This window comes from Pygoscelis adeliae, unplaced genomic scaffold (assembly GCF_000699105.1).
Source record: "Pygoscelis adeliae isolate BGI_AS28 unplaced genomic scaffold, ASM69910v1 Scaffold122, whole genome shotgun sequence".
In the NCBI taxonomy this organism is placed as follows: domain Eukaryota; kingdom Metazoa; phylum Chordata; class Aves; order Sphenisciformes; family Spheniscidae; genus Pygoscelis; species Pygoscelis adeliae.
In genome coordinates, this window is record NW_008824358.1 from 5,605,337 (window position 1) to 5,629,596 (window position 24,260).

At 36.5% G+C, this 24,260-nt stretch overlaps 1 protein-coding gene across 2 annotated transcripts in view; it reads left to right on the forward strand.

Annotated features, from left to right (window-relative positions):
- Positions 1-24,260, forward strand: part of CCDC88A (coiled-coil domain containing 88A) — a 77,453-nt gene that overhangs the window by 14,008 nt on the left and 39,185 nt on the right. For both annotated transcript variants that reach the window (XM_009319592.1, XM_009319591.1), the window contains exons 3-10: positions 4,998-5,106; positions 9,354-9,423; positions 14,009-14,067; positions 14,831-14,914; positions 15,487-15,627; positions 16,791-16,960; positions 20,811-20,892; positions 21,584-21,742. In XM_009319592.1, the coding sequence (XP_009317867.1) occupies positions 4,998-5,106; positions 9,354-9,423; positions 14,009-14,067; positions 14,831-14,914; positions 15,487-15,627; positions 16,791-16,960; positions 20,811-20,892; positions 21,584-21,742 (874 nt within the window). The remainder of the gene's footprint in view (positions 1-4,997; positions 5,107-9,353; positions 9,424-14,008; positions 14,068-14,830; positions 14,915-15,486; positions 15,628-16,790; positions 16,961-20,810; positions 20,893-21,583; positions 21,743-24,260) is intronic.

Consider the following 24,260-nt stretch of genomic DNA (forward strand, 5'->3'; position numbering starts at 1 on the left):
CTGAAGGACCTAATTACAGTTCTTTTGGTAACAGTGCATGGTGCGAGAAGTGATCTGTCAGGCCTGTTTTTGGCTGTTCAATACGCTTTGCAAGTCAAAACTGACAGTTCAAACATAATCTGAAAGCTAGAAATCAGTGACTGAAGATGAGGGAACACTGGTAAATACAAACACTGAAGGATTCTTCTACCAAGTGGACTCTGTTTACGTTTCAACATGTGGGTCATTTTAGTAGGTAGCCTATTAATATTCTGTGTTTATAAATTATAATCATTTAATGATACCATGTGGTTAGAAAGATTTAAATTACCTTAGTACAGAGCTAAAGTCCTGTTTGCACTGGAAGGTACTGAGAGCAGGATTTCACTCTGGGAAAAGTTACAAACAATTTTTTTCCAAGTAAAAGTCATCCTGGTCATTGCTGGCATGTATCGATTGAGAGTGCCAAAGACAACTTACCTCCCTTGTTTGAAGAATAATGAGCCAATATGACAATCTTTACAAAAAAGTGACAAAAAGAAATAAAACTTCCTACTAACTATAGTGAGTTATTGAGGCTACATGTTTAATTACATTAAAAATGGTAGAGATTAGTAGTGTTAGTACTGATATTTAAGTAACTTAATTTTATTGATCCTCAAGAGCAAGGGGTTAAACTTCTTGTTACCATAATCTATTTTAAAGTTCTGCTGAAAAATGTTCAGGGAACGTTGAGGTTTGGGTTACTGTTGGACCTGTCACTATAATCTTTTGGAAAAATTTAAGGTTATTAAAATAAATTTATTTTGTGCACCAGGTTGTCCTGAGGCTGACATTCTGATTTTAACTGTCGATGGTCTGCACTAGCAGAGGATCATATAACTGGACTGTGAGGTTTTTTCAAGTGGTAAAGATACAGTTCCAGAGCACATCTGTGGCCCAAGTTTTCCCAGCAAAATTCACAATCTGAGTAAACTGTTGCCTGCAATTCATGCAAAAAAGAAAAAAGTTGAATGCCTTCTGTTTTAAGATATAGGAATGAATCATTTTGACCCAAAACAGCGTAACTTTTATCAAAAAAGAAGCCTAGAATTTCCATAAAATGTAAGGAATGTGTGTCAGCCATTGAGTTGGTCTTGATAGATGATGATGTGCACCACATGAAGAAAAAAAAAATATATATAAATGGGGAGAGGGGGATGCATGGGGTGAATTGGTGGAAATAAAGGAATGTTACTTTCAACAGTAGTTGAAAGATTAAAAAAATCTTTGATATGTATCAGCATTAACTTTGACACAAGACTAATACCACAGGATTTCTGATTATCTTTGTTAATGCGTAATCTGGTAGAGTTGGTCCATACGCTGTTGGATTTCTAAGGATTAAGGTGGCGAAGATGAAACAGAAGAATGTTTTGCTGTAGCACTGTTGCCAAGTGTCCGCTAAAGTGTTCTAAAAGTGCTCAGATTCCATTAGTATCTGTTAGTGCATCACTTGAGAGATGTGAATTATTTATTTTTCTACAGTGAGGAGAAACGCTGGTATTCAGGAGCAAAGTCGAGGTACAAGTATAATGCCGCCCTACAGTTCCTGATCTTGCCCAGATGTTATGACTTCTGATTTCAAAAAGTTATTTTCATATCATCAAATAAAACACAAAGCTCATGTGTTGTATATTTGGTGTATGCAAGTCCTAGCAGTGAAATATTGTCCTGCAAAACATGAAGATGGCAGCGGTGACAGAGGTGTGGAACTAAGAATTTGTGTCCTGAGAAACCTTGGGCTCTAATTGCCCATTTTTTTTTTTTTCCCTCCTCTGCACAGATATCCCTGGCACTGATTGTTTCTGCTGTTGTTTGGGAATTTGTTTCTGTGTTCATTTCCCATTTGTAGTATTGGCATAGTAACAGTTTGTCTTAAAAGTGTGTAAAGATTTATACATACCATTATGAAGGCATAGTGCTATGCAAATGTTAAAGTTTTTGTTCTTACAAGGTCTGTCTAAATTTTCTAGTACAGCTTTTGAAATGAGAAAGTGTAAAGCCTGAGATTTTATGACATTTGTGTTTTGAATTCTTGTGGTTGCACACCAATTTTTGTGTTGATACTGAAATAATACCCAGGAAACTCTAGTGCCCTCTGTTTTGAGTGCTCTAAAGGGAGTGTTATCTAAAATGTATGGCTGTAGAAATGCTGCTGAAGATGATGAAAAAGCCTGGAGATAATCCGATAGTCATTAAGATTAAAGATGAAGATTAAGGGCCTAAATCGGCCTTTTGGAGATATGAGTGTAGAAATAGGAGACTTCAGCTGATCTCTGTATGCCATCAGGTCAGCAGGATTTATCCTGGATTTTCTCTTCTGATTTTAACAAATTTGAATGAATTCAGTTTGGAAAGGAGTTCAGTTCTGCACATCTGCAAAGCATAATCGGTTTTAGCCCATTTAGTTCCTTTTGCAGCTACAGGTTGGCTGAATTAATAAATCCAAGGTGACATCTTAGTCACATAGTTTGGGCTAATATATTCTAAAACGTACTTTAATTGTTTATAGTATTTTCAGGAACGTGGTGGTGAACACTTAGGAATGAGGCAATTACCCATGTAAGAATCCGTGTCCTAATTTTCCTAGATTTATATTCGTATATACGAGAAAAAAGATGCTATGCTTACTGCTTTTCTTTTAAAAATGACTGTGTGTTGAGGGTGCATCTTATATATGATCTGACTTCCTTTCCAGCAATGTTTTTTCTACGTTATTTCTATTCACGCTTACAAGCCAGGAAATTCTGATAGCAATAAACTGAAGAAAAGACATAAATACATCTTCTAAAAATTGTAACATGCTAAAACCAAAGAAAGCTGTGAAAGGCAAATAAAAGTTTGTATAGGTAACTTAAATTTAAATGAAAAACATGTAAATTTTGTCTATAGCGACACTTGTACAAAGAACATGTGAAACTACCAAAGTGATAAATTGCATCAAAATATATCGTGGTACTACTACGTTTAGTGGAGTAGAAGGAATAGCTCATTTTGGGGTGTTGGTGGTTTACACTTACACATTACAGTTGAATTGAGTATCTGTGTAGAAATGTATGAATCACATGTATATCAATGAACTTGTGGACTACTTACGTGTAGTTTCTTTAGATAAAATATATCTGTTCTGTATGATGCATATTCTTTTTCTGGTGTCCTCTGCACAGCCTTTGGTTTGTGTGCATCAGTAGCATCTGGCTTTCAGGTTGTAAGTCCTAGGTGTCCTGCCAAGACAGTTCATGCTGACCTGTAACCTGCTCCGTTCCGTCTCCTTCCGAGGAACTCTGCAGGAATACGCTGTGTGATGGATGTGCTTTTCAATAGGCAGTTCCTATTCTCCAGGTGCAGATGTACCTGTATGTCACCTGGCAATACGGTACGCCCAGGTAATTGAGGGAAGGCCTGTGACGAGCCTTTGCATGCTGCTTAGAACCCAGGTCATTCATCTGTGGGAGAAGTATAAATACAGACCTTCCCTGAAGTGTGACTCTCTAGTAACTGAAGCGTCATCTGTACCATGCACAGAATAACTACCTCTCTTTTAGACAACGCTTGTACTAAAAAATTGAAGAATTAGGGGTTTTTTGGCAAAGGCATTTCTTTCCCCTCAATGCTTGGTTGTGTCCACTACAATATTCAGGTCACTTCAGTATTATAGCAGGTTACTCCTCTTTCTGCATTTGATTCCCGAGTATAATCCTTTGCCTGTACGTGTTGTTACTGAATTCTGTTATACTGCTGTCACACCACTTTTGCACTTTATCAGGATCATTCTCAGTTGTCATAGTGTGCTTTGAAGTTTTTTTTTCTATTCCTCCCAATTTTTGCCAGTGGCAGTTCTGGTAAGTATATTCTGTATTCCATTGTCTAAATCATTAATGACGATGTTGAATAAAACCAGACCCAGCAGGCACAGACCCTTGCAGGAACCTGCAGTTTGACAGTGAGAAGTTGGTAGTTTCTTGTTTGAGTGCAGTATTCCAGCCAGCCGCGCACTTGGCTGACAATAATATCATTAAGCAATACAATAATATCATTAAATATCAAAAGTTGTGTTGTGCAACTGTATCAAGTACCTCTGTAAAAGTTAAGAAACTTGATGGTGTGGGGGAGTTGCATTGGTTCTGCATTGTTTTCCTTGAAAAATCACAATGAATGGCTGTCATGCCGTCTTGTATGTGGTTAATAACTTGGTATGTTATGAGGTATTGAAAAAGGGTGACTCATCTTCCTCAGATCCTTTCTACTTTTTGAAGGAAAAAGGGATTGATTTCCTCTCTGAAGCCAAGATAAACCAGAGAAAAATCTGGTAGTATGTGAGAGACATGACAAAACCTCCAATTAATAATCCCTTTGTTGACAGATTTCCGTCATCTGTAAATAAATTTAAAATAATTTAGTGTGTGTTAACATGATAATATTTCATATTCTTCATTGTTCTAAAAGTGAAAACTTACATTCTGTTTTTGTGCCTCATGATAGTAAAATAGCATCGTATGTTTTTTCAGTGTATAGACATTCGTTAATGTAGCCAGTCTGAATTCTGTTATTCGTAATTGTCTGCATCAGCAAGAATGATTCCTGATGTCTGCAGTGTGTGCTGGAATATTTACGTTAGAGCTGTGTTCTGCTTTCTGTATTCTGTCAGGGATGGGGCTGCTTGCGGAGAAGTGCAGAGCCACAAAAACTTTCTTCTTATATTCATTCTCCGGTAATTGTGATGGGTGCTCCCAATTACATGCTGCATTAATAGCCAAAAAGGGTGCTAATCTGACTAGATGTATCAGACACAGATGTTTCAAGTTACTTTTTTCTGCCTTTGGCAGTCACTTCCACCACTCCTTATTCACTTGTGGAGGGGGAAAAAAGGCATGGTAACCAAGACAAGAAGCTGTTATGCTGGTACATTAACTGTATCACTTGTTATATAGAGAGCTTTAAAGTATTAATGTGTGTTTAATTTTTTTTTTCTTCAGTAATCCAAAGTCTGCTAATCAGAGGATAAACAAAAAAGTAAACAATGATGCATCATTAAGGATTCAAAATTTGTCTATTTTGGTGAAACAAATAAAAACTTACTATCAGGTCAGTAATTGTTTCTTGTATTATGTTTTGCCTAGAATTGTTTTGAAGTATTCTTTTATAGTTATGCCTTTAAGGGTAACAGTAATATTTTGAGATATTGCATGGATGGTTGTTTGTCTATCAATCTGGTCAAATTTTTTATCACACTTAATTTACAGGTATAGTAGTAGTCTGGAAACACTTGTATGTGAATGATGACATGTTTATATGATAGATATTCTGCATCTTTGCTCATATAGTACATTAAGCAGTATCGACTGGTATTTTCTGAATTGAGGCAAGTTTTGTGCCTATGAGAGAAATTATTAAATGTGCATTTAGTCTTATCAATGGAATCTTTGTAAGAAAAATGTGATAAAATTTATTTGTTTTAGAATTAATTCGATTTTTCAGTAGGAAAAAATCAGTGAGGTGGTAACAATCAAATGGGAATTCATAGTAAATGCAGCGATTATCTAATTTAGAGCTGTAAAATAGCCATTGAATTTTTGTGTTTTGTGCGATAGGTAAGTGCTGATACTATGCCTTCTAGATGCAGAGCCTGGATAGAGTGGTGCACACATGAACACGCTATAGTAGGACACCGCAGACATCACCAGTGTCCCTTATAGTGTGTCTTTTAGTGCCCTTCAACAATTCTCTGCACCTTTCTGCCAGGAGAGTCCAGATCTGGGAGAAAATCTCCTTTGATCTGCCTCTTACAGCGAGCGCACCGTGACGGAACCTGTACTGTTGTATGCTTTTCCTCATGTGTACGCACATAGTATATGTTCTCAAAAACTCCAAAGCACAGTGAAAATTCTCAGCTGTCACTTACTGCAGTGGTCAACCGCTGTACATCTTTCTAGCTCGCACTTTGTGCGTATGCATACTTCACATCGTTCTTTTCTTGGCAGCTACTACATGTGGGTATAAGTGCTGTCTGCTAAGACCCATATGCTTTTCCATTTCCTGACGGTAGTCATTTTTTGACCAGGCATTAGTGTTTCACAACTGGTGCAACAGAAGGCACAAACACTGGCAGGATTGATCTTTATTTGAATACAAAGCATTCCCTGTGCTTCTCTGGCCGTACAGTATCAGCCAGTCCTAGTGCGACGGTATCAGACAGAATTGCTTGCACTTAGGTAGCTTACCTTTGAATGATTCAGGATTGTGAATGGTGCTCCAAACCTTTGTGTTAGAAATAATTTATTATAGCTTTTTTAAAATAAAAAAGTATTCTTATTCAGTAAATGTTAAAATCAGTCACCGTACCTTTAATGGTTCAAGTTTGTCCTCTGTAAGTGTAAGCTGTAGAGAACTGCATATGCTTTTTTTCCCCCCTTGCCCTCCCCAGTCTCTCGGGCTTCTAGCCTTGTGAGATGCCAGCCTCTTCAGATAGTGCAAGTGAGGGAACTTAGAAACATTGCAGGTCTGGCATTTTAGTAGGAGTAAAGGCATTTAGTAGCCAAACTGGAACACTTGTTCAAATTTAAAATTGCTTTTTGCATGTGTTGATGTTCACTCAGATAGGCCCACATGCATGCAGGGAGCTTTATGTGCTGTGGTAGTTTATTGGGTTTGGAGAGAAATGTTAAAGGATGGACTGTAGTCTTTGTTTCCTCTCAAACTTGGAGCAGCCTGGCAGCTGGTGTTTTCCCACAGCCTGTGCATGGGTTAGCAAGGCAGCATAGCAAACTCGGTTTCAAGAAGGGGTCAGTTTAGTTCCTGTCACCTGTGAAATTACCCAAGGCAGAAAAGCTAGTGCTTGATGGATGCCTTGGAACCAATCTGAGAGGCCTCTCGTAGCCTGGGGTATGCCTTGGCAGAGGCACGAGCCCTCACACCCGAGCGCTCCAGGCAGCTTGGTATGCGTTCTGAACGGGACTCCTGAGATCTGAGAGCCATGGAACATGGAAAATAATCGCTGTATTGAGGTACGACATTAAATAATGTCTGGAATATTACAGTAGGAATAAGATACTAATGGATATGGGCATTTTTAATTTTTAGCATTACGTTATCCTGACTCTTAAAACTTTTTATTGTGAGCTTGTCCATGCTAGTTTATTCCATGTGTTTTTATAACATCTGTGGAAAACATTCTCTCAATTTAGCAGATAATTGCATTAGTGTTGTATATGTACTTGTCAAAAAACCTGCACTGATAGAGTATAACATTCAAAATTAAAATGTTATGTTAGATTATACAAGGTTTTTGGTTCCTGTGTCATCTTTGTTCTTCTCTGTAATTACAATTGCGTCTTTTTTTTCCAGTGAAGCTGCTTTACTTCCTTACAGCATCACCAAACTCTTACTAGGCCCCAAACCAGTCTTTTGAGCCTATACATTTCCTGGCAGCATAAGAGTGCGGAATTGTTCTCAGCAGCTGATTCAGGAGAACTGATCCCCCTATAAGTTTTGGTGGGCTTGGGAGGTTTAATACAGTGAGCTTCCATGACTTCTATGGGTGCTCTGTCAGCCCTATTTGACAGACAGTGTGTGAGTCTTTAATAAAATAAATGCTAATGAACTCTAAATGTTTCTACGAGCAAGGCAGAATTTTGTAAATAGGCTTAGTTTATTTTTGCAGGTTAAACAACAGTTAAAAGAAATACATGAATTTTGGGACACACAGGTTCGAATTTCAGGTTTTTAATAGAAGCAGTCATTACAAAAGTAGACACAAATTGAGAGCAGTTGCACTGAGCTTACTGGTGAAGTTAACACCGTGTGACAGAAAAGGTGGTAGACATCTTTGAAGCAAGATAGAGGTGTTGTAAGAAAAGAGATGATAATGTCGCTAGTCCATAGAGGACATGTTTCTTGGTTACCCCTGCTTGTACGCTGCTTCACAGTAAGAAAAGCTGTATAAGAGCATCATGGAATTACTTGAGCTATTACAAAAAAAAAAAACAAATGACAAAAAAGCCACCAAGCCCCTACTTTTTTTAAAGTATGTGACTTTCTTTGTAGTAGCTATAAATACTCCTTGAATTTTACCTGTTCTTTATTGATTTAAAAGTTCCTGTGGTGCACTTCATATCTTTTTTTTTTTTTTTTTAATTTGAAAATTGTCTTTATCCAGATCTCAGAAGTACAAGAGTCATGGTTGGTTGAAATTCATGATATTTGAGTAGGTCAAAGCTATTTTCTCCCTCCTTATAATTTGTCTTAGGCATGTGCAATGAGAGTACATATTTTTCAGTCTAGTATTAATCAATTCAGATACAATTTTTTGTGTCCTATATTAACTGGTGAGAACTTTCAAGGATAGCTATAGCTAATAATTTCCACAGGTGTTTTTCAAGTAATATTGTCATTTTTCAAATTTGACATAAAATGAGTTGACTTACGTTATGCTTTTAGCTTACAGTATGACACCTAATATGTGCCTTTTGGATGTAAAGTGGTGATGGTTCTGGAATACGTTGCTTTTGAGTATGAACATTTTGTGTATTAATGAATCTGTCACTGTGGAAAAACAAAAAGCGTGACTCCAGAGCTGCCGATAGGATGGCATCTGCTGTGAATAAACATCTGGGAACAGGAGGAAGACTATTCTGCTTCAGAAGAATTAGGCTCTGTCTAGACTAGGGATTTGACCTGATTACAGCCATTACTGTCTGACAGAAACTATCCATTGATACAATCTATAGAATAGATAGGCAGAGCTGCTGCTTGAGTGTGTGGGACTTAACCAAACTAAAACTCCGCCTGATCGTGCAAATAGGATTTTGTACCTTTATATTCAGGATTGTCCCAGCGTAACTGCAGCAAAAAAACTGTAATTTTCACATCCATGTTTTGGCAAGGCCACCAACAGTGTGGACATGAAATTGAGGAAACTGATCTTTTGTAGTATAAATGCAACTTAGAGCAAATAAAATAAACATCTCTCAATAAGCTAGTCAGAGAAACATGAACACTAATAATTCAGAGGAGTTTTGCTACATTCTGAGACACAGGATCTAGTTGGCTTAAGATCCATAAGCCAGCTTGTTGCCACGAAGGGACTTCACTATGTTGAGATGATCTTGCAAAACAATAAAACCAGGCTTTTGTAGAAGTAATTCATACTTGTAAGTTTTGTTTTTGTTTTAATTAGAGTCCAAATAATTAAGTATTGAACATGTATGTATTAAGACCTGGAAAATTTTACATAACTTATGTAATACTAATTTCTCTTTAGTGTTGGTTAGTATTTGATGTTTGCTTTTGTTCAATACGTATGATGTAAATAATATTTTAATTAACTTTTATAGGAGAATTTGCAGCAGTTGATCATGATGTCTTTGCCAAATGTATTAATAATTGGCAAAAATCCTTTTTCTGGTAAGTTTATTTTTAACTAAGATGAAAATTTGTATCGGTGTAATAATTTGTATTACTTCACTGGAAATAAAAGTCATATAGGATTGAGCCTTTCAACAGAAGATTGTGTAAATGCTTTTAGCAAATAAGTGGTTTAATAATGATGAGTAACATTTTCTTTGTTCACGCCAAAGGTCCACACTTTACAAAAATGTGTTGTGTCCAAACCTCAGCACTGGCTGTCATTAAGGATATATACTGAAAGGAAGTGCATTTCCCAGCAACCAATGAGCCACTGATATCACAGTCTAAGTTTCATGTATTCCCAGCTACTACGCTTTCAACTTTCTTTACCTAAGCTACCCCTCAGAAAATTGGCAGTTCAATGCATCTCACTTGATCCAACTCCTAATCCTTGTTTTTCCTTCCCCAAAACTCTCCTGCTTCTCTTGCATCGTTACCTGAAAAATATTGCAATTACCTTCTTGCTTTCTCCCCTGAACTGACACTGTCTTTTCCATGCTCCCACCTTCTCTGCTTCCAGCTCTGAGAGTTGCAATTTTCAGACCAAGAAAATTAGCCTGTATGGACCCAGCTGACTATCCACAGCCACTTGGGAATCTCTGCACCATGCTCTCAATTCCAGAAGCACGGAGCAGACACACCTGGCCTGCATGGAGCCACTATGGATTGGGCAGACTTTATTTACTTGGGTCTAATGTGTCCCAGGTGTTCTACTTCTGATGTTCTAGCACCTCAACAGAGAGGTTAGGAACTACTCTAACAGGCTGTGTAGCTTCCCCTGGCTTGCTTTATTTATTTAAGATGTCTTATATGCCATGCTTCTGTGTATGTGAGACAAGATTTTCCTCATGAGCAAGAAGAACCATCTGTGTTACCTCACTTTTCAATTCCAGGGTTCATAACGTTGATACTTTCCATATCCCATCTGCATATATCCCATTTATGTAGGTATCTTGATTTAATTTTTTTCATTTTCACTTTCTGCCTTTGACTATTGCTGCTTTTGCTTCTGAGGTCACAGCCTTTTACGTTTCTATATGTGTAGATACTGTAATCTGTCATATGAACCAAGAAGTGTGAATGTGGTCTCTTCTTTTTCCAAAGGAATAGAATCCATCGTGCTTTTATATTTCGATTCCAGACTTTCTTTCTTAAGGTTTTCGAAAGACTCCATGGATTTGCCTAGAGACCAGATCTAGTGGAAAAACAGATTAAAAAAACAGGTCATAGTATTGGGTTTGTAGTGACATTTTTTGTTCTCTTTAAGATACTGAGACATATTTTGTCTTAACAATATTGTGTAGTATAAGATGAAATTTTATTAAAAATGCACTACAGAAACCCACAAAGATAACTTAGTATTCAGTTGTATACATAGAAACCTATGCTTTAGTCATTAATAAGAAAGCTGCTTCCTGTTTTGGGACCTCAGCTAAGTCTATGTAGCTTTTGTGGTTTGGCAACTGGAACCTCTGGAGGTGTATGCATTACTGTCCTGTGGGGACATCACTGGATTTGTTAGAAAATACGGACTTTACTGTAGCATAGCCCACATATTTTAAAAAAAAAAATAAATTGTTGTGTACGGACAATATTCTTGAAGATGTTTCAGATTCCTGCCTGAATTCATCATGGAGTTTGACCTGAATCAGAAGATAGACCTGTTGTTTTGGGTTCCATCCAGAACCTTTTCCCTTTGAAAGCTAGGACTGCTCTTACTGTGTCAACTGGAAGAGGACCTCATCCCTACAGGGATTTTTAAGCTTTTTTTCTTTGGTGGGCAAGTGTAGCGAAATAAAAAAGTCTCTCAGTGACCTTTTGAGAGACTTGCTATGTAAATCTGATTCCGTCAAGGCGAGCCCCCATAGTAAAAGTCAATCCTCTGATAATGATAAGGAATTGGTCCACTAAAGCTTAGGCTGTAGCTGTGATTTTTCACAGGAATGTCTCCCAGTTTTTCCCCTTTGCACTTAAGGAATGATTAGTAGAGAAATACCAGAAGACGACAAATTGCAGAAGGCAAGGGCAGATAAGATTTCAGGAAGAGAAACGTGTTTGACTGTATCAGAGGCAGTTGGCTAATCAAGGGAAATGCAGATAGAATGCTGGATTTGAGCTTTGGTAAAAAAAGAGGTCATCAGAGACTTCATCAAGAAACATTTCAGTTGAGCTAATTGGCAGGAAGCCAGTTTGAGGAGAAAACTGGAGAAGAGCTACAGGCTGTGATTGTAAATGTTAAGTTAAATTACAGAGGAAAAGGAAAAAGGAGATAAAGAACATTTGCCTCGTCATCAACGGGGGAAGAGGAAAGATTAAAACCGGTTTGTATTTCTGAGGGAGCAAGTCAGGGGAGGGTGGAAGGCTACAGAGGATATGAAAGTCAGGGATAAGAGTGAGTGCAGGGAAGATCAAAGGATAGGATAGGGTAGGGACAAAGTTCAAGCAGCAAGTTGGAGGGTGTAGAAGAGACTGATCTGTTTCTGTATTGGTGATGCAGAAAAAGGAAGAAAAACGTACAAGATGGTTGGTAGCAGTGGGAAGCTGAGGTTGTTCAATATTTTGCCATGGTCCTTCGGGGAATGTGGGGGAGAGACATGGAAACGATATTCAGGTAGGCTTTTAAAAGCCAGTCAAGAGATGCTGAAGCAGTGTGCAAATGAGCATCCAAAGAGAAGTTCAGGGATTGCTTTACCAAAAAAAAAAAAAAGTGATGAATTTATTGGGATAAATGAATGTAGGATGTGAGATGTTGGGATGGATTCCTTCTATTACAATATTCTGGTTAACCTTTATTCATTCAGACAGGCAGCCAGGTGGTATTCCCCTTCTTTAGCTGAAGTAGCGTGCTTCTGATGAAACATGTTCATTGATGGTTTCTATTTCTATGTAAGACTTCACAGCTCCAATCTTTGGCATACGGGTCTGTATAAATGATTAAAGATCTCCCGTTGGAGTTCATGTTCTTTGTAACGTATCTACTTGACAAACCTCTTTTGAAAAATTTAAACATGACATGTTCATTGGGATTATACCTATCTCCCTCTAAAAGAAGCAGGTTGAATCAATGTTGAAAAAAGGCTTTCTACTTAAGATAATAATGCACAGAGAACTCCTGAAGCCATGAGGAAGGTGGAGAAGCTTAGCATCTGTCTCTTTCATCTCTGCTTTACGGCAGCAGGCTTGACTCTTTACTGAAAGCTAGTCAAAATCATTAAGAATGAGGTAGCCTTTTAGGTTTTTTCCTGATTTCTTTTTGATTTCCTCTTTTGATCAAGATCACCTCATATCTGTAACTTTTTGAGAAGGATTTTACATTTACTTCACTTACAAAATACTGTAGTGGATCAAATCAAAGGACAATTTTTCAAGTGCTTGTAAGTGAATGGTTACATCTTTCTTATGTGGGGGTTCATCCAAAAAAGATTTAGTTGCCGAACATAGATAAAGATTGCAAACCGCCATTTCGGAAGGAAAATTCTGGTTGGATTTTCTTTTAGACGCTTATAATCATCTCGTGATCATTGGAGATCATCTATGACTACCAAGCCCTTCAAAAAAAGGGACTTCAGTAACTTTGGTCAGGTTCAAGAATGACTGTGCATACCTTAGCACATGCTAGGCGTTCACTGTTTGCTGTTTGGACTGATAGCGAATCTGGTGTATCAGTAGTAGTTATACCAGCTGCGTTGCAGAGTACAGTTTTGCAGAATAAAGGTCGGCTCTCTAGCCAGACCCAGCATTATTATGTTTGACAGCATAGCTTTTGTCTGGTTAGCTAACAATGAAATAAACTATTGGCCGAAATCCAGAGTATATTGTAGAAAGGATGCTATTAGGACCCTTTTATTCCTAGATAGCCCAATGGATAGTGTTTTCTGCTTCAGTAAAGTAAAATGATATATGACCATACAGAGTTTAATTCAACTAGCCTAATCTATTTTGCCATCCTTAAAGTGTTTGCTTTATGGCATTTATTTTCTAGATATATATTTAGTAGCAGGACGAGGACATTTCGAGTGTAAAAAGTAAGATAGGTCTTTGCTAATCTGTAAACAGAGTTCTCTAAGCTTCTGTAGGAGATTAAGATGCTTAAGGCCAGAATTGGGAATTCTAATTTTTAGATGTACAGGTGAATATCTAATACAGCTTTATAAAACAATTTAAATGAACTTGTCACCTAACTCTTACAGCTTGGGGGTGGCAAATAATTTAAGCACTTCTGTAAATATCTCGAGATACCTGAGATTGCAGTTGAAAACTTGATTGTAGGTCTCCAAAGCACTTTTGAAAATGTCACTCTTAAGTTTTGCTTTATGAAGGGCTGAAATGATGTTTTTTCCCTTTGAAACTATTATGGGTGCTAAGCTATCTGCCAACACTGAAAGTTGGCAGTGAAATGGCAAAAAAGGGCTAAGTTGAAAATTGGAAAGATGGGAGTTTCTCCATCTTCTTGTTTTCTAAACTTGGTTAACATAAATTGTATTAAAATAATGAGTAAACCTGATGTTTTCTGAGGGGTAGGGGAAGAAACTCAAATTACCATTTTACACCTACCACTTCTTTGTTCTTGTTTTCTTCTTAGAGCCAGGTACTGAAGAAATAAAAAAACTCCTCCTGCTTTTACTTGGTTGTGCGGTTCAGGTAAGCTTGATTATGTTTACATCTGTATGGAATGGTTTAAGTGTTACCGATCTCTTTTCTTACTATTTTAATAGCTGAGGTTGTATATAACTTTGACCTCCCTTCCTCTAGTGGTACTATTGCATTCCTTGAAAATCTGGATATTCTTACGGTTAAAGTGGCTACAACTGTACACCTCTTACATTTTATTGCATGAATATAGCAAACTGTGTATGTAGGATTTCTAACAGTTTATTAATTTTAATATTGTTAATTTGCCTGATACTGTAAAGAAAGGAAGAAAATGGTAAAATACTGAAGAATTATCTTACTGATAAGTCTTACTGAAACTGTTTCATGTATTTAATAAACTTTTTTTATGCACTGCTGTTCTTATTAGGAAAGTTTGTACCATTCAGCTAATTAAACTGAAAAAATAGAATCAGTCATGTTCTAGAGTACTGGAGGAAGACACTGAAGAAATACCTCTAGAACTCACTATCATAAAATTTGAATAAGTAGCTATTAAGAAACCTCTTCCTTGCCCTGTTTCAATAGCTGTTTTTTCTTTATCGTTTTATTAGTGTTGAAAGTTGTTATAATTACTGTAACGTGGCATAAACCAAGTGTTCATTGGTCAACAAAATTATTGGATAATTTAGTAGTGTGATCATTGTAATGTGAGCTTTATCATTTCTCGCTCTTAGAAATAAGAAGGAAGAATGAAAATACTTGTGATTTTTTTATATATATACGTATATAAAATAGATATCTTTATTTTTAGTGTCAGAAAAAAGAAGAATTTATTGAAAGAATCCAGGGTCTGGATTTTGACACTAGAGCAGCTGTTGCAGCCCATATTCAAGAGGTATATTGTTATTTTTGTGCTTTTAATTTTTTTGGAGGTGGAATATCATATTGTAAGAAGATTGATTGATTGCATTTCTTCAAAAGCAAGTAAATCAAATATGTGATTTGTATATCTAGTGTTCTTAGTGAGCAAAAAATGCCTTTTTTTTTTTTAACTTAATTCACAAAGTATTTTGTGATCAAGCTCTTTTGGATTACATTGTTAAAGCAGTACCAGGGAGCGAGTATGTTGCTCCAAGAATTTCTTAGAATTACAGCAAATTTAGTTTAATGAAATTTTCATATGCAAATTTATTTATAAAATATAATTGAAATTCCATGCATGTGATATGTAATATATATTATGTCATAGCCACCTTTTGCTTTTTATTTTGCCAGAAGTACAAGGTACTACTTTCAGGTAGATAAGAAACTATTCCATAACATACAATTTAATCTATTTTAAATGTTTTTTTATACCTTGTCTAGAGAATTTAACCCGTAGAGTTCCAGCTTTATTTTCTTATGCTTCCTTTCTACTCTTTATAGTTTAAAGAGGATGTTTTTTCTCTTCCATTTCATTCCGTGTAGGTAACTCATAATCAGGAAAATGTGTTTGATCTGCAGTGGATGGATGTCATTGTATTGACACAAGAATATGTTGAACCTCTCTTGAAAAATATGGCGTTACATTTAAAAAGACTTATAGATGAACGAGATGAGCACTCAGAGGTATGGATGTGGTTTGTTGCTTGAGAGAAATATAAGAAATAATTTTTTGAAAATGATACAGCTTACCATTTGTATAACTAATAGTTTAATGTGAGTCCTGTTAGCATATTTAAGCAAGGATTCCTTACTGCCAAACAGTTACTTCAGGTAGTTATGCTGTGCATACTAGTAGTTGAATACTGTGACAAACTAGAAAAGATAATAGCAGATGCTCTTTTTCATGTAACCAGAGTCTGAAACAACTTTAAATAGCATTCATCTGTAGCTGAAAACAGAAAATCCAAAGCTGTATCAGCTGAAGTTTCCAGGAATCAGTAACCTGTCAGTTTGCAAGCCAGTCACTGAAAGATGCCTGTTACATTACTGTATCCTATTGTACAGCTTTGAGTGAACTGGAGCAGAATTCATACTAGGAGAGGAGGTTTTACAAGCTTATAATGAGGCACAATCGTTGTACTGTGTGAGAATCAAGAAACAGAAATGTATTTAATAAAAATTGCAAGTTATGAATCATCCAGATTTGCCCCTCAGTAGAGTGTGGATATGTTAGTGTTGCAATTATTCCAAATACTCCTTTGATGGTTAGCAACTGTCTTTCCAGTTCACAGCCTTGATAAGAGTAAAACACAAACTTAACTGTGAGGGGAGAGGACGTGCGGTAATCCTTTTTTGCAATGCAAAGGAAAAGTAACTTTAAAACACGAGAGATCTTTGTATTAGGATAACGCCTTTATTTATATGATGAAATAGGAATATTCCTTTGGGTCTGATGCTTTCTATCAGTTGGCAAGGATGCTGCTGCTCATTGAAGAACACCAGTTTCTTCAGAGACCTGTATTTATCCTAAGTTCAGGGAATTCATGCCATTTCATTACCCAGTCCATTCTAAGCACTGATAATTTTGTGGACTTGAAAGTCTAAATTTGAGTAGTTTAAGAATAGCCAAACGGTACTGTTAAATAGCTGTGACTAGTTGCTTTAGGTATAGAGGTCTGTGTAGGGCTTTTAACTTCTTTTCTGGCAAAACTTTTCCATTATTCTTACTTCATTTCAGTCTTTGATTTATTAAGGCAGTCAATGATACTAGTTTCTGACATATAAATGGTGCTCTGAACACAATTCTGTGCCTTTTTTTTCCCCTCTTCTTTTTTTTAATTTCTTAGACTATCATAGAACTATCAGAAGAACGGGACTGTCTCCGTTTTCTACCTCACGCATCGGCAGCACAATCACCGTGTGGCTCTCCTGGCATGAAACGCACTGAAAGCAGACAGCACCTGTCAGTAGAGCTTGCGGATGCCAAAGCAAAGATAAGAAGACTTAGGCAAGAGCTGTGAGTACATGTAGATGGCAGAAGTGTGTTGAGAGTTGGAGGGTTTTAAAATCCTGTCGATTCCACACAGTAGTAGTATTCTCTAGACAAATTCTTCATTCTTTCAAATGTTAAATTACATTTTAAAATGCTTTTTTTGGTTATTGCACTCCAGGAAGCATATTTTTAGCACGTAAGCATATTTGTGGACCGGTGCGACAAATACAACTTTTCATCTGTGTTTGTCTTAATTTGTATTATGAATTCTATTGATGTCTAACCGTGAACATACTGAAATCAGTGAACTAGTGTTGTGGTAATTCTGTATCTTTTGTACTCTGAACTTTCTGAAAAACTATGTTTGAGCAATCTCTTGAGCATGTTACAATACAGTAATGGGCTCTTTGCTCTACATAAATGGTTCGTCTTTTAGCAATACTGACAGCTAATCTAATGCAGCCTTGCCTTATTCTTTTACATATTGTGTCCATGTCGTTGTTTCAGAGGCAAGTTCTTTGTGCTTCCTCTATTGTTGGTTATCACTAATGAATGTCTGACTATAGTTTTAATATATCTGTATTCATATTCGTTTCTAAGAGAATAGCTTTGCAGTTGAGGCAATTATGGGGTGACGCGCTCAAGAGCAGCTGCATGGGGCAGGCAGGTAGGGACTGGAAGTAAGAGCTGTGTCCTGACCATTCAAGGATTAGTGGCAAAAAGGTCCTTCTAAAAGGAGGTAGTGCTGTAGTGATTCCTTACCGGCAGCATGATTAAGTTACCTGTTTCTTGTTGGAAACGTAGTAAGAAATAGTCATCTATGGTTCATTAACGGTTTATGAAACAATTTGTTGCAGATAGGGAAAAAAATTATCATTAGAATAATTGCCTGTCCCCCCTCTCTTTGCTTCTTTCTGTGTAGAAAATTCCTTGTCTGCACAACACTTTTGTGCTCACGCCCTTCAATACTGCTCCACTTCTATCTGCCATGCCACACTCTACAGAGAAAAATGAAAGAAAGGCAGACAGACAATTATGCAAACCAAGCTCCACTAAATCTCTTGACCCACTGCAAACCTGGATGCAGTGAAACAAACTTCGAGTTTACTGGCAGGGGGTGGTTATTTATGTCTAAGGAATAATGTAATTTGTAAAATGAGTGAATTTTATAGCTTGGGTCAGTTATGGTTTCTTACAGTTTCCAACTTGCTACATTCATCCAGTTAAGGGATTGCTCTCTTCTCCTCCCCCTGGTGCTGACCCTTTAGCTAAGGGGTATATTCTCCTCCTTCACCTCATCCAAGTACTGTGAAAAATCAGTCCCATTATAAGAAAGACCTTAGTTTCTTTGTTTTTGATATTCTAATGAAAACCTTTTTTATCCCTTCTATTTTATGAAGAAAACTGATTCAGTAAGTATCAGTGGGTACTCAGTCTGTCTTCATAGTCTAGGAACAAATCTGAACAGTTATTTAAATAGAAGAACAATAATAGGCTAGTGGAGAACCTGTTTCTCCCTATAGCAATGTGTAATGTTGTTTTAGCAGAGTGCAGTTTGAACTTAAAATACAAATGTTAAACGTGAAGAGATTCAATATATATGGTAACTTGCCTATAGTTTAGGAACAGCATAAATAAAGATTTTTAATCCAGCATATCTGATGGAGAGAGGAGACAGGTAAAATTAAATTAAAAGTTGAAGGTAGCGTAAGTCACAATTATCAGCTCGCTGGTCTGCTCTTACCAGAGTCTGTTGATCAGATCATCTCTAGCTGTCTGGATTAAGTATCTGGTTGATTTACTCAGAGGATCCCCTTCCCCCACTACATCTTGGTCTTCATGAAGAACAGAGGACAAAAAGATACGGCTCTTTTTTTCTGATGTCTGTATTATTATGTGTCTACTGAAATGAGCCCGCCCAGGATATTCTATAAACAGCTGCACCAAGAAAATTAGTGAAAAAATTGCTGTTATTAGTTTGATTGACAGTTAATAGATAGCCTAAACAGTGAACACTGGTATGTTCTGTATAATTTAGTACAATCCTCTCTAGTCTGTAGCTGAAGCATGCAATTAGGGCAACAGTGATGGCTCGGAACATTTCACATTTTGCACTCTATTTGAATTCAATTTGTAAATAGATTTCCTTTACGCGTAGCAGTATATTTAAAATACTAGACTGTGATAAATTAACTTCTGTCTGTAGCATTTGGTATTAAATGCTGTATGTATTTGAGAAATTTAAAATTAAATTCATTCCAGAGTTGAAAATATTCAGCTTAAAATTTATTTATAATCTGGTTTTGGCATTGTACCTTCATATCTGGTTTAGTATGCACTGCAGCTAATACAATTTCCTACAAAAGGTCTGTAAAGATTATTTTTCTTTGCAGCACCATACACCAACAGTTGGATGCAAAACAGCGATTTGAGGCTTGTAATATAGAAACTCCGGAACTGGAAATTGCACACTTAATTTTCTATGTTAAGTCCTGTGTGTTTCTATGTAGAACAATAATATAGGAATATGAATGTTAATAGAAAAGATATGGTAATCTAACAGAATACAGAATACATTTGTTTTTCTGTATGGTTTCTGAACACCCATGTAGAGGGAAAGCTTTGATATCTGCTGTGGACAGTGATGTTGCAGTGAGCTGTACATAGATGAACCCTTGTATGCTTGTCAAAGGATACAAAAGGCTGTCAAAGACCTTTTTGAAACAATGTATGTTTGTAAAAACATAATTCATTGTGAGATTGGCTCATTTTTAAAAACAACTGTTCTAATTTTGTTTAAAACAAATATATTTTGGTTACTATGATTACTTTTAGATTGTGTTATACACTTCAGTCCATTCAATTCTCTTATTTCCCCCTTTTCTACTTCTGTTTTGTTTCATACTTGTATTCCAAAATATTAAATAATATAGTAACGTGTTTGAATATGCAATATATCTTTTAGGGGTATACAATATTGGATATGGCAGCTTTTTTCAACAGCAAATACTGTTTGTTCTGAGGTGCAGTTGAATTTTGAACATTAGGTGTTCTGTGTCTTTGAGAGAATTAAATATTTCCCTTGCACTTACTCATTGTTTAATGAACTTATTTTCTAACAAACTCATTTTTTGAGCATTGAGAAGTAAGTCTTAGCTGGAAGTTAAGGATGACTCCTCTAAGAATTGTAGTATTCTGTGTCAAATTGTTTTTATTACAAGTTTCTGAATAGACTAAAACAGACACTGCGTTGTTTCCATCATTATGCATTTCATAAAATTATTAAGGTTATTAAGCGGTATATTCTTCTAATGAGTAAAGGCACCTGAAAACCTTAATTCTTCTCTGTAAGAGAAAGAAAAATTACAGAAGTATAAAAGAGCTTTTAAAATTGGCTTTACTTGATCTGTGACAGGATGCATCAGTTGTCATTGTCTCGTTCTCCTGGAAAGTATTTGGACCTTTTGAACGTATGTTTTGAAATTATTCTAAGTTTACTTTTGGATGTGAATCTCCTGGTACACATTCATGTGTATTGTCTGGGGTTTTTAACAAAAAAAATCCCTTACCCCTTATCACAAAAAAATCCTGTATTACACCCTAATGTTTTCTGCCCTGCATAAGTAGGAGATCTTAGTGAACACCAATTTAAAGGACTACGAAAAATCTGACCAAATTTAAAAGATTAGATATAGACTAAAACCTAAAGAATATCTAAAGCATAATGGCATACCTAAGTTTTACGCTCTGATGTCCATGAAATTCTGGATTAAATAACGGAAGTCTCACAAATCTCAGTATTTTCTTCTCAAACGAGATGATAATTACCAAGCTTTGCAGTCGTATTTAACTGTTTTATGTTTTCTCTTTTAAGTGAGGAAAAGACTGAGCAGTTGCTTGACTGTAAACAAGAACTTGAACAGATGGAAGCTGAACTGAAGAGACTTCAGCAAGAGGTACAGGTTTTATAAAACTATTGTTTAAAATAAAGTGGACAAAAAAATTGCTGCCACCAGAATGAATTTTTTTTTTTTAATTTTTTTTTTTTAAATTAGGAAGTATGCTTGCATGCATTTTTTTATTTTGCCCTCTGAACGTGACCTTGTATAATTTATTCCTGTATTTGGTCTAGTATGCTGGAAAAATATTCTGAGTTAGGTTAGTATTTCTTCTCTAATTTTTTTATTTCCACATTCAAGTAATTTACCACCAACATATACAATGAGTGTACATGTACTGAATTTTTCTCCAGAACAATCCACTCAAATTTTGGCTGGTTTTCTTTATACTTTGAGTCTATGTGTTGATAATGAGGGAAAACACCTGATTCATTTATTATCACGATATGAGTGTATAAAATTATTGGGGGTCATTTGAGAATATTATCTGTAAAAGAAATGTGCTGGTTTGTAACTTACAAATGTGTGCATACCTTCCCTTGAAAAAGGCCAATGTGGTTTTCCTGGAAATACATCATCTGGACCGAGCCTCTAAAATATATATTGTTTTTTCTTTACCTTTCTCAGAATTAACTTATGATATCCCTCCACATTACTCCTGATTTAAATAATGAAGCAGCTATGTTATCCTTCATCAGATACTGTCCAGTATTCCTGGCTTTGATTTCTGTGTTTTCTTATTTTCTAGAATATGAATTTACTCTCAGATGCCCGTTCTGCCAGAGTGTATAGAGATGAATTAGATGCTCTTCGCGAGAAGGCAATTCGAGTTGACAAGCTTGAAAGTGAAGTCAGCCGGTACAAAGAGAGGCTGCATGATATTGAATTCTACAAAGCTAGAGTGGAGGTATATTAAGGAAAAAAAATACTGAATAACCATAGTTTTTTTGTTTGCTGTGGCTTTTTCGAAGTTATTTTGATGACTTAAACATTGGGACATGAAAACAGTCTTAGAGCTTCGTGCTCTGGGATATATGATAGTCTTTTGTGATAAACTACCGTTTTTAGGTAAAAGTCCCTGTGTCTAATGCTATGCAGTTTTGTTTGAAGTCAGCAGTATTCACCAATAGCTCTAAGCTAGCAAGACCGGTAGGAGCCTCTGTTTAGTATATATACTATGTATTGAGAAACTCAAGGAGGAATTAATTAAAAACATGTTATAAATGTAATAATTTCTTTCTCCTCTTGTGGGTCTCCTAAGAGAAGGCATTTTTCTAAGTAAAGTGTTGAGGAAGTAGTGGCTATACACATAAATGAGCGTGGGACAATGGCATTCCATGGATAAAATATACTAAAAAAGATGCACTGACACCAGGCAAGAGAGACTGACAGTTCTGTTGTGAATTAGAAGTTTAGGAAACAAGTCATCAACATGCAGGATTTTATTAGGCTATTATTCTGCCTATAAATGGCAAATCTGTTAGGCAAATGCCAAGGTGGCAGAATTTGTGAAAGAAAGAATTACTTGTGGGAGTCAAAACTAATGAAAGTTTAAAGAAATTTTCAAGGTGGTCACTAAAAAAGAAGGACGCCTAGAAAAGCAGGGAGGACTTGAAATGAATGCTTGTTGGAAAAAATACTATGTTGCCTAGATGTGGTTGTTGAGATACTGGTATGAAGCCCTTTCCTTAGGGTAAAAATGACCAAAAAGGAAAACCAAGATTTTAGGCTAAACTGTGACACAGCGTATTTTTACATAACTTCTTCATTTAATGTGGCCTCTTGGATTCACAGGCCTGGATGGGATCTCGGAAACTCATTCAGTCCTTCTTCTTTAAGCAAGGTATTCTTATATACCCATACCACTCCAAATGAATGCTTGGCATTAATCGGTGCTTTAAGACCTGAGTGATGAAGTGTCCGCAGCCTTTCGTAGCAGCCTTTTTCTTCTCTGAAGACTGTGACATGTCACGTGTCCTCTCTTCTAGCTCTTTGTGCTCTGCAGCCCCACAGCATTCTGCCTTACAAGGTGTTTTTTCTGTTCTCTGGGTTCTGTCTTGGTTCCTATCTTTCTTAAAATTGAGTCCCTAAAACTGGATCTCATACTCTGATTATGGCTTTACCAGTTCTGAATACGGTGGAAAGATGACTTTTCTCTACACCTTCTAAGGTAGTAACTCCTAAGCAACATCTCAACATTGTGATCTGTGGTAACCTCCAGATTTTCTTCCCACTGAACTGCTGCCTAGACATGATACAATATCCCCGATATTCTAGTTACCACATGTGAGAAATGTCATAATACTAACGACCAGTGATACAACATCCTCTGGAAAGAGACTTCAGGCTGCCCAGGGAAGCGGTTGAGTCACCATCCCTGGAGGTATTTAAAAGACATGTAGATGTGGTGCTTAGGGACATGGTTTAGTGGTGGACTTGACAGTGGTTACCAACTTAATGGTTGGACTCGATGATCTTAAAGGTCTTTCCAACCTAAACAATTCTATGATTCTTTGAATGTTTAAAAGTTAAAACCTTTTAATGAATGTATACTTCATATGTCACAGCATAAAATAGCTACTACTGATAAAAGCTGCTGTTGATGAGAGGGGGAAAAACTGCAAGGCAAAACCAAAATCTTTTTAATGCTCAATTGTAGATCCTTCATCCAAAACGTCTAATAATAGCTTTAGTCAGAAATAAAGCATATCAACTGGCACGGCAGTTATTAGCTTTTTAATGGAAAATGAGATGTATAGTTTTTCCAGGTGAACTGCAGTGTAAAGAAGTTAACAATAGACTGTAGTGAGAAATAAGGTGCATGGTGCAGATTAAAGCATTGCTAAAAGGGCTTTAGACGTTTCTGAAATTTAAAAAACCGTCATGGTTCCCAAGACTTTGTTTTTAAGATGGCTTGTTCTTCGCCTTGCTTGTGGAAATTAATTTTATCATCTTACTGTGTAATGTGAAATAATCTGATGAAACTTGAAGGAACTTTCTGAAGATAGCCTAAATACAGACCTTAGCAGCTGTCATTGAAACATCCATTCTTGAGGAGGCTCCAAAGCTGCCTTCGCATGCCACTTAAAACCAAAGGCTGGTAACTGCTTTCCAACTCTGGATCTTTTCTCAGGGTTTGACATACTTTAAACAAGATATTGCTATTCAACTTGAGCTCAGTGATAGAAGTCCGGTGCTGTGATTTATGTTCTCAAATTTCCTCGAGGTTGTTGGCTGTTACCTATATATGATGTAATAGGTTAGCATACCTGGGTCTGTTGGAAAATCAGGTACTCTGAGTGGTGAGCATTATCATCAGCCTGCCTGCGTATGAGAGAACCTTTGTACGTGAACTGTTTGAAAATCATCTTACATGAATGACTTTATAAACTGTGTATACCTACTACTGTTGTAAGGGGACTGAA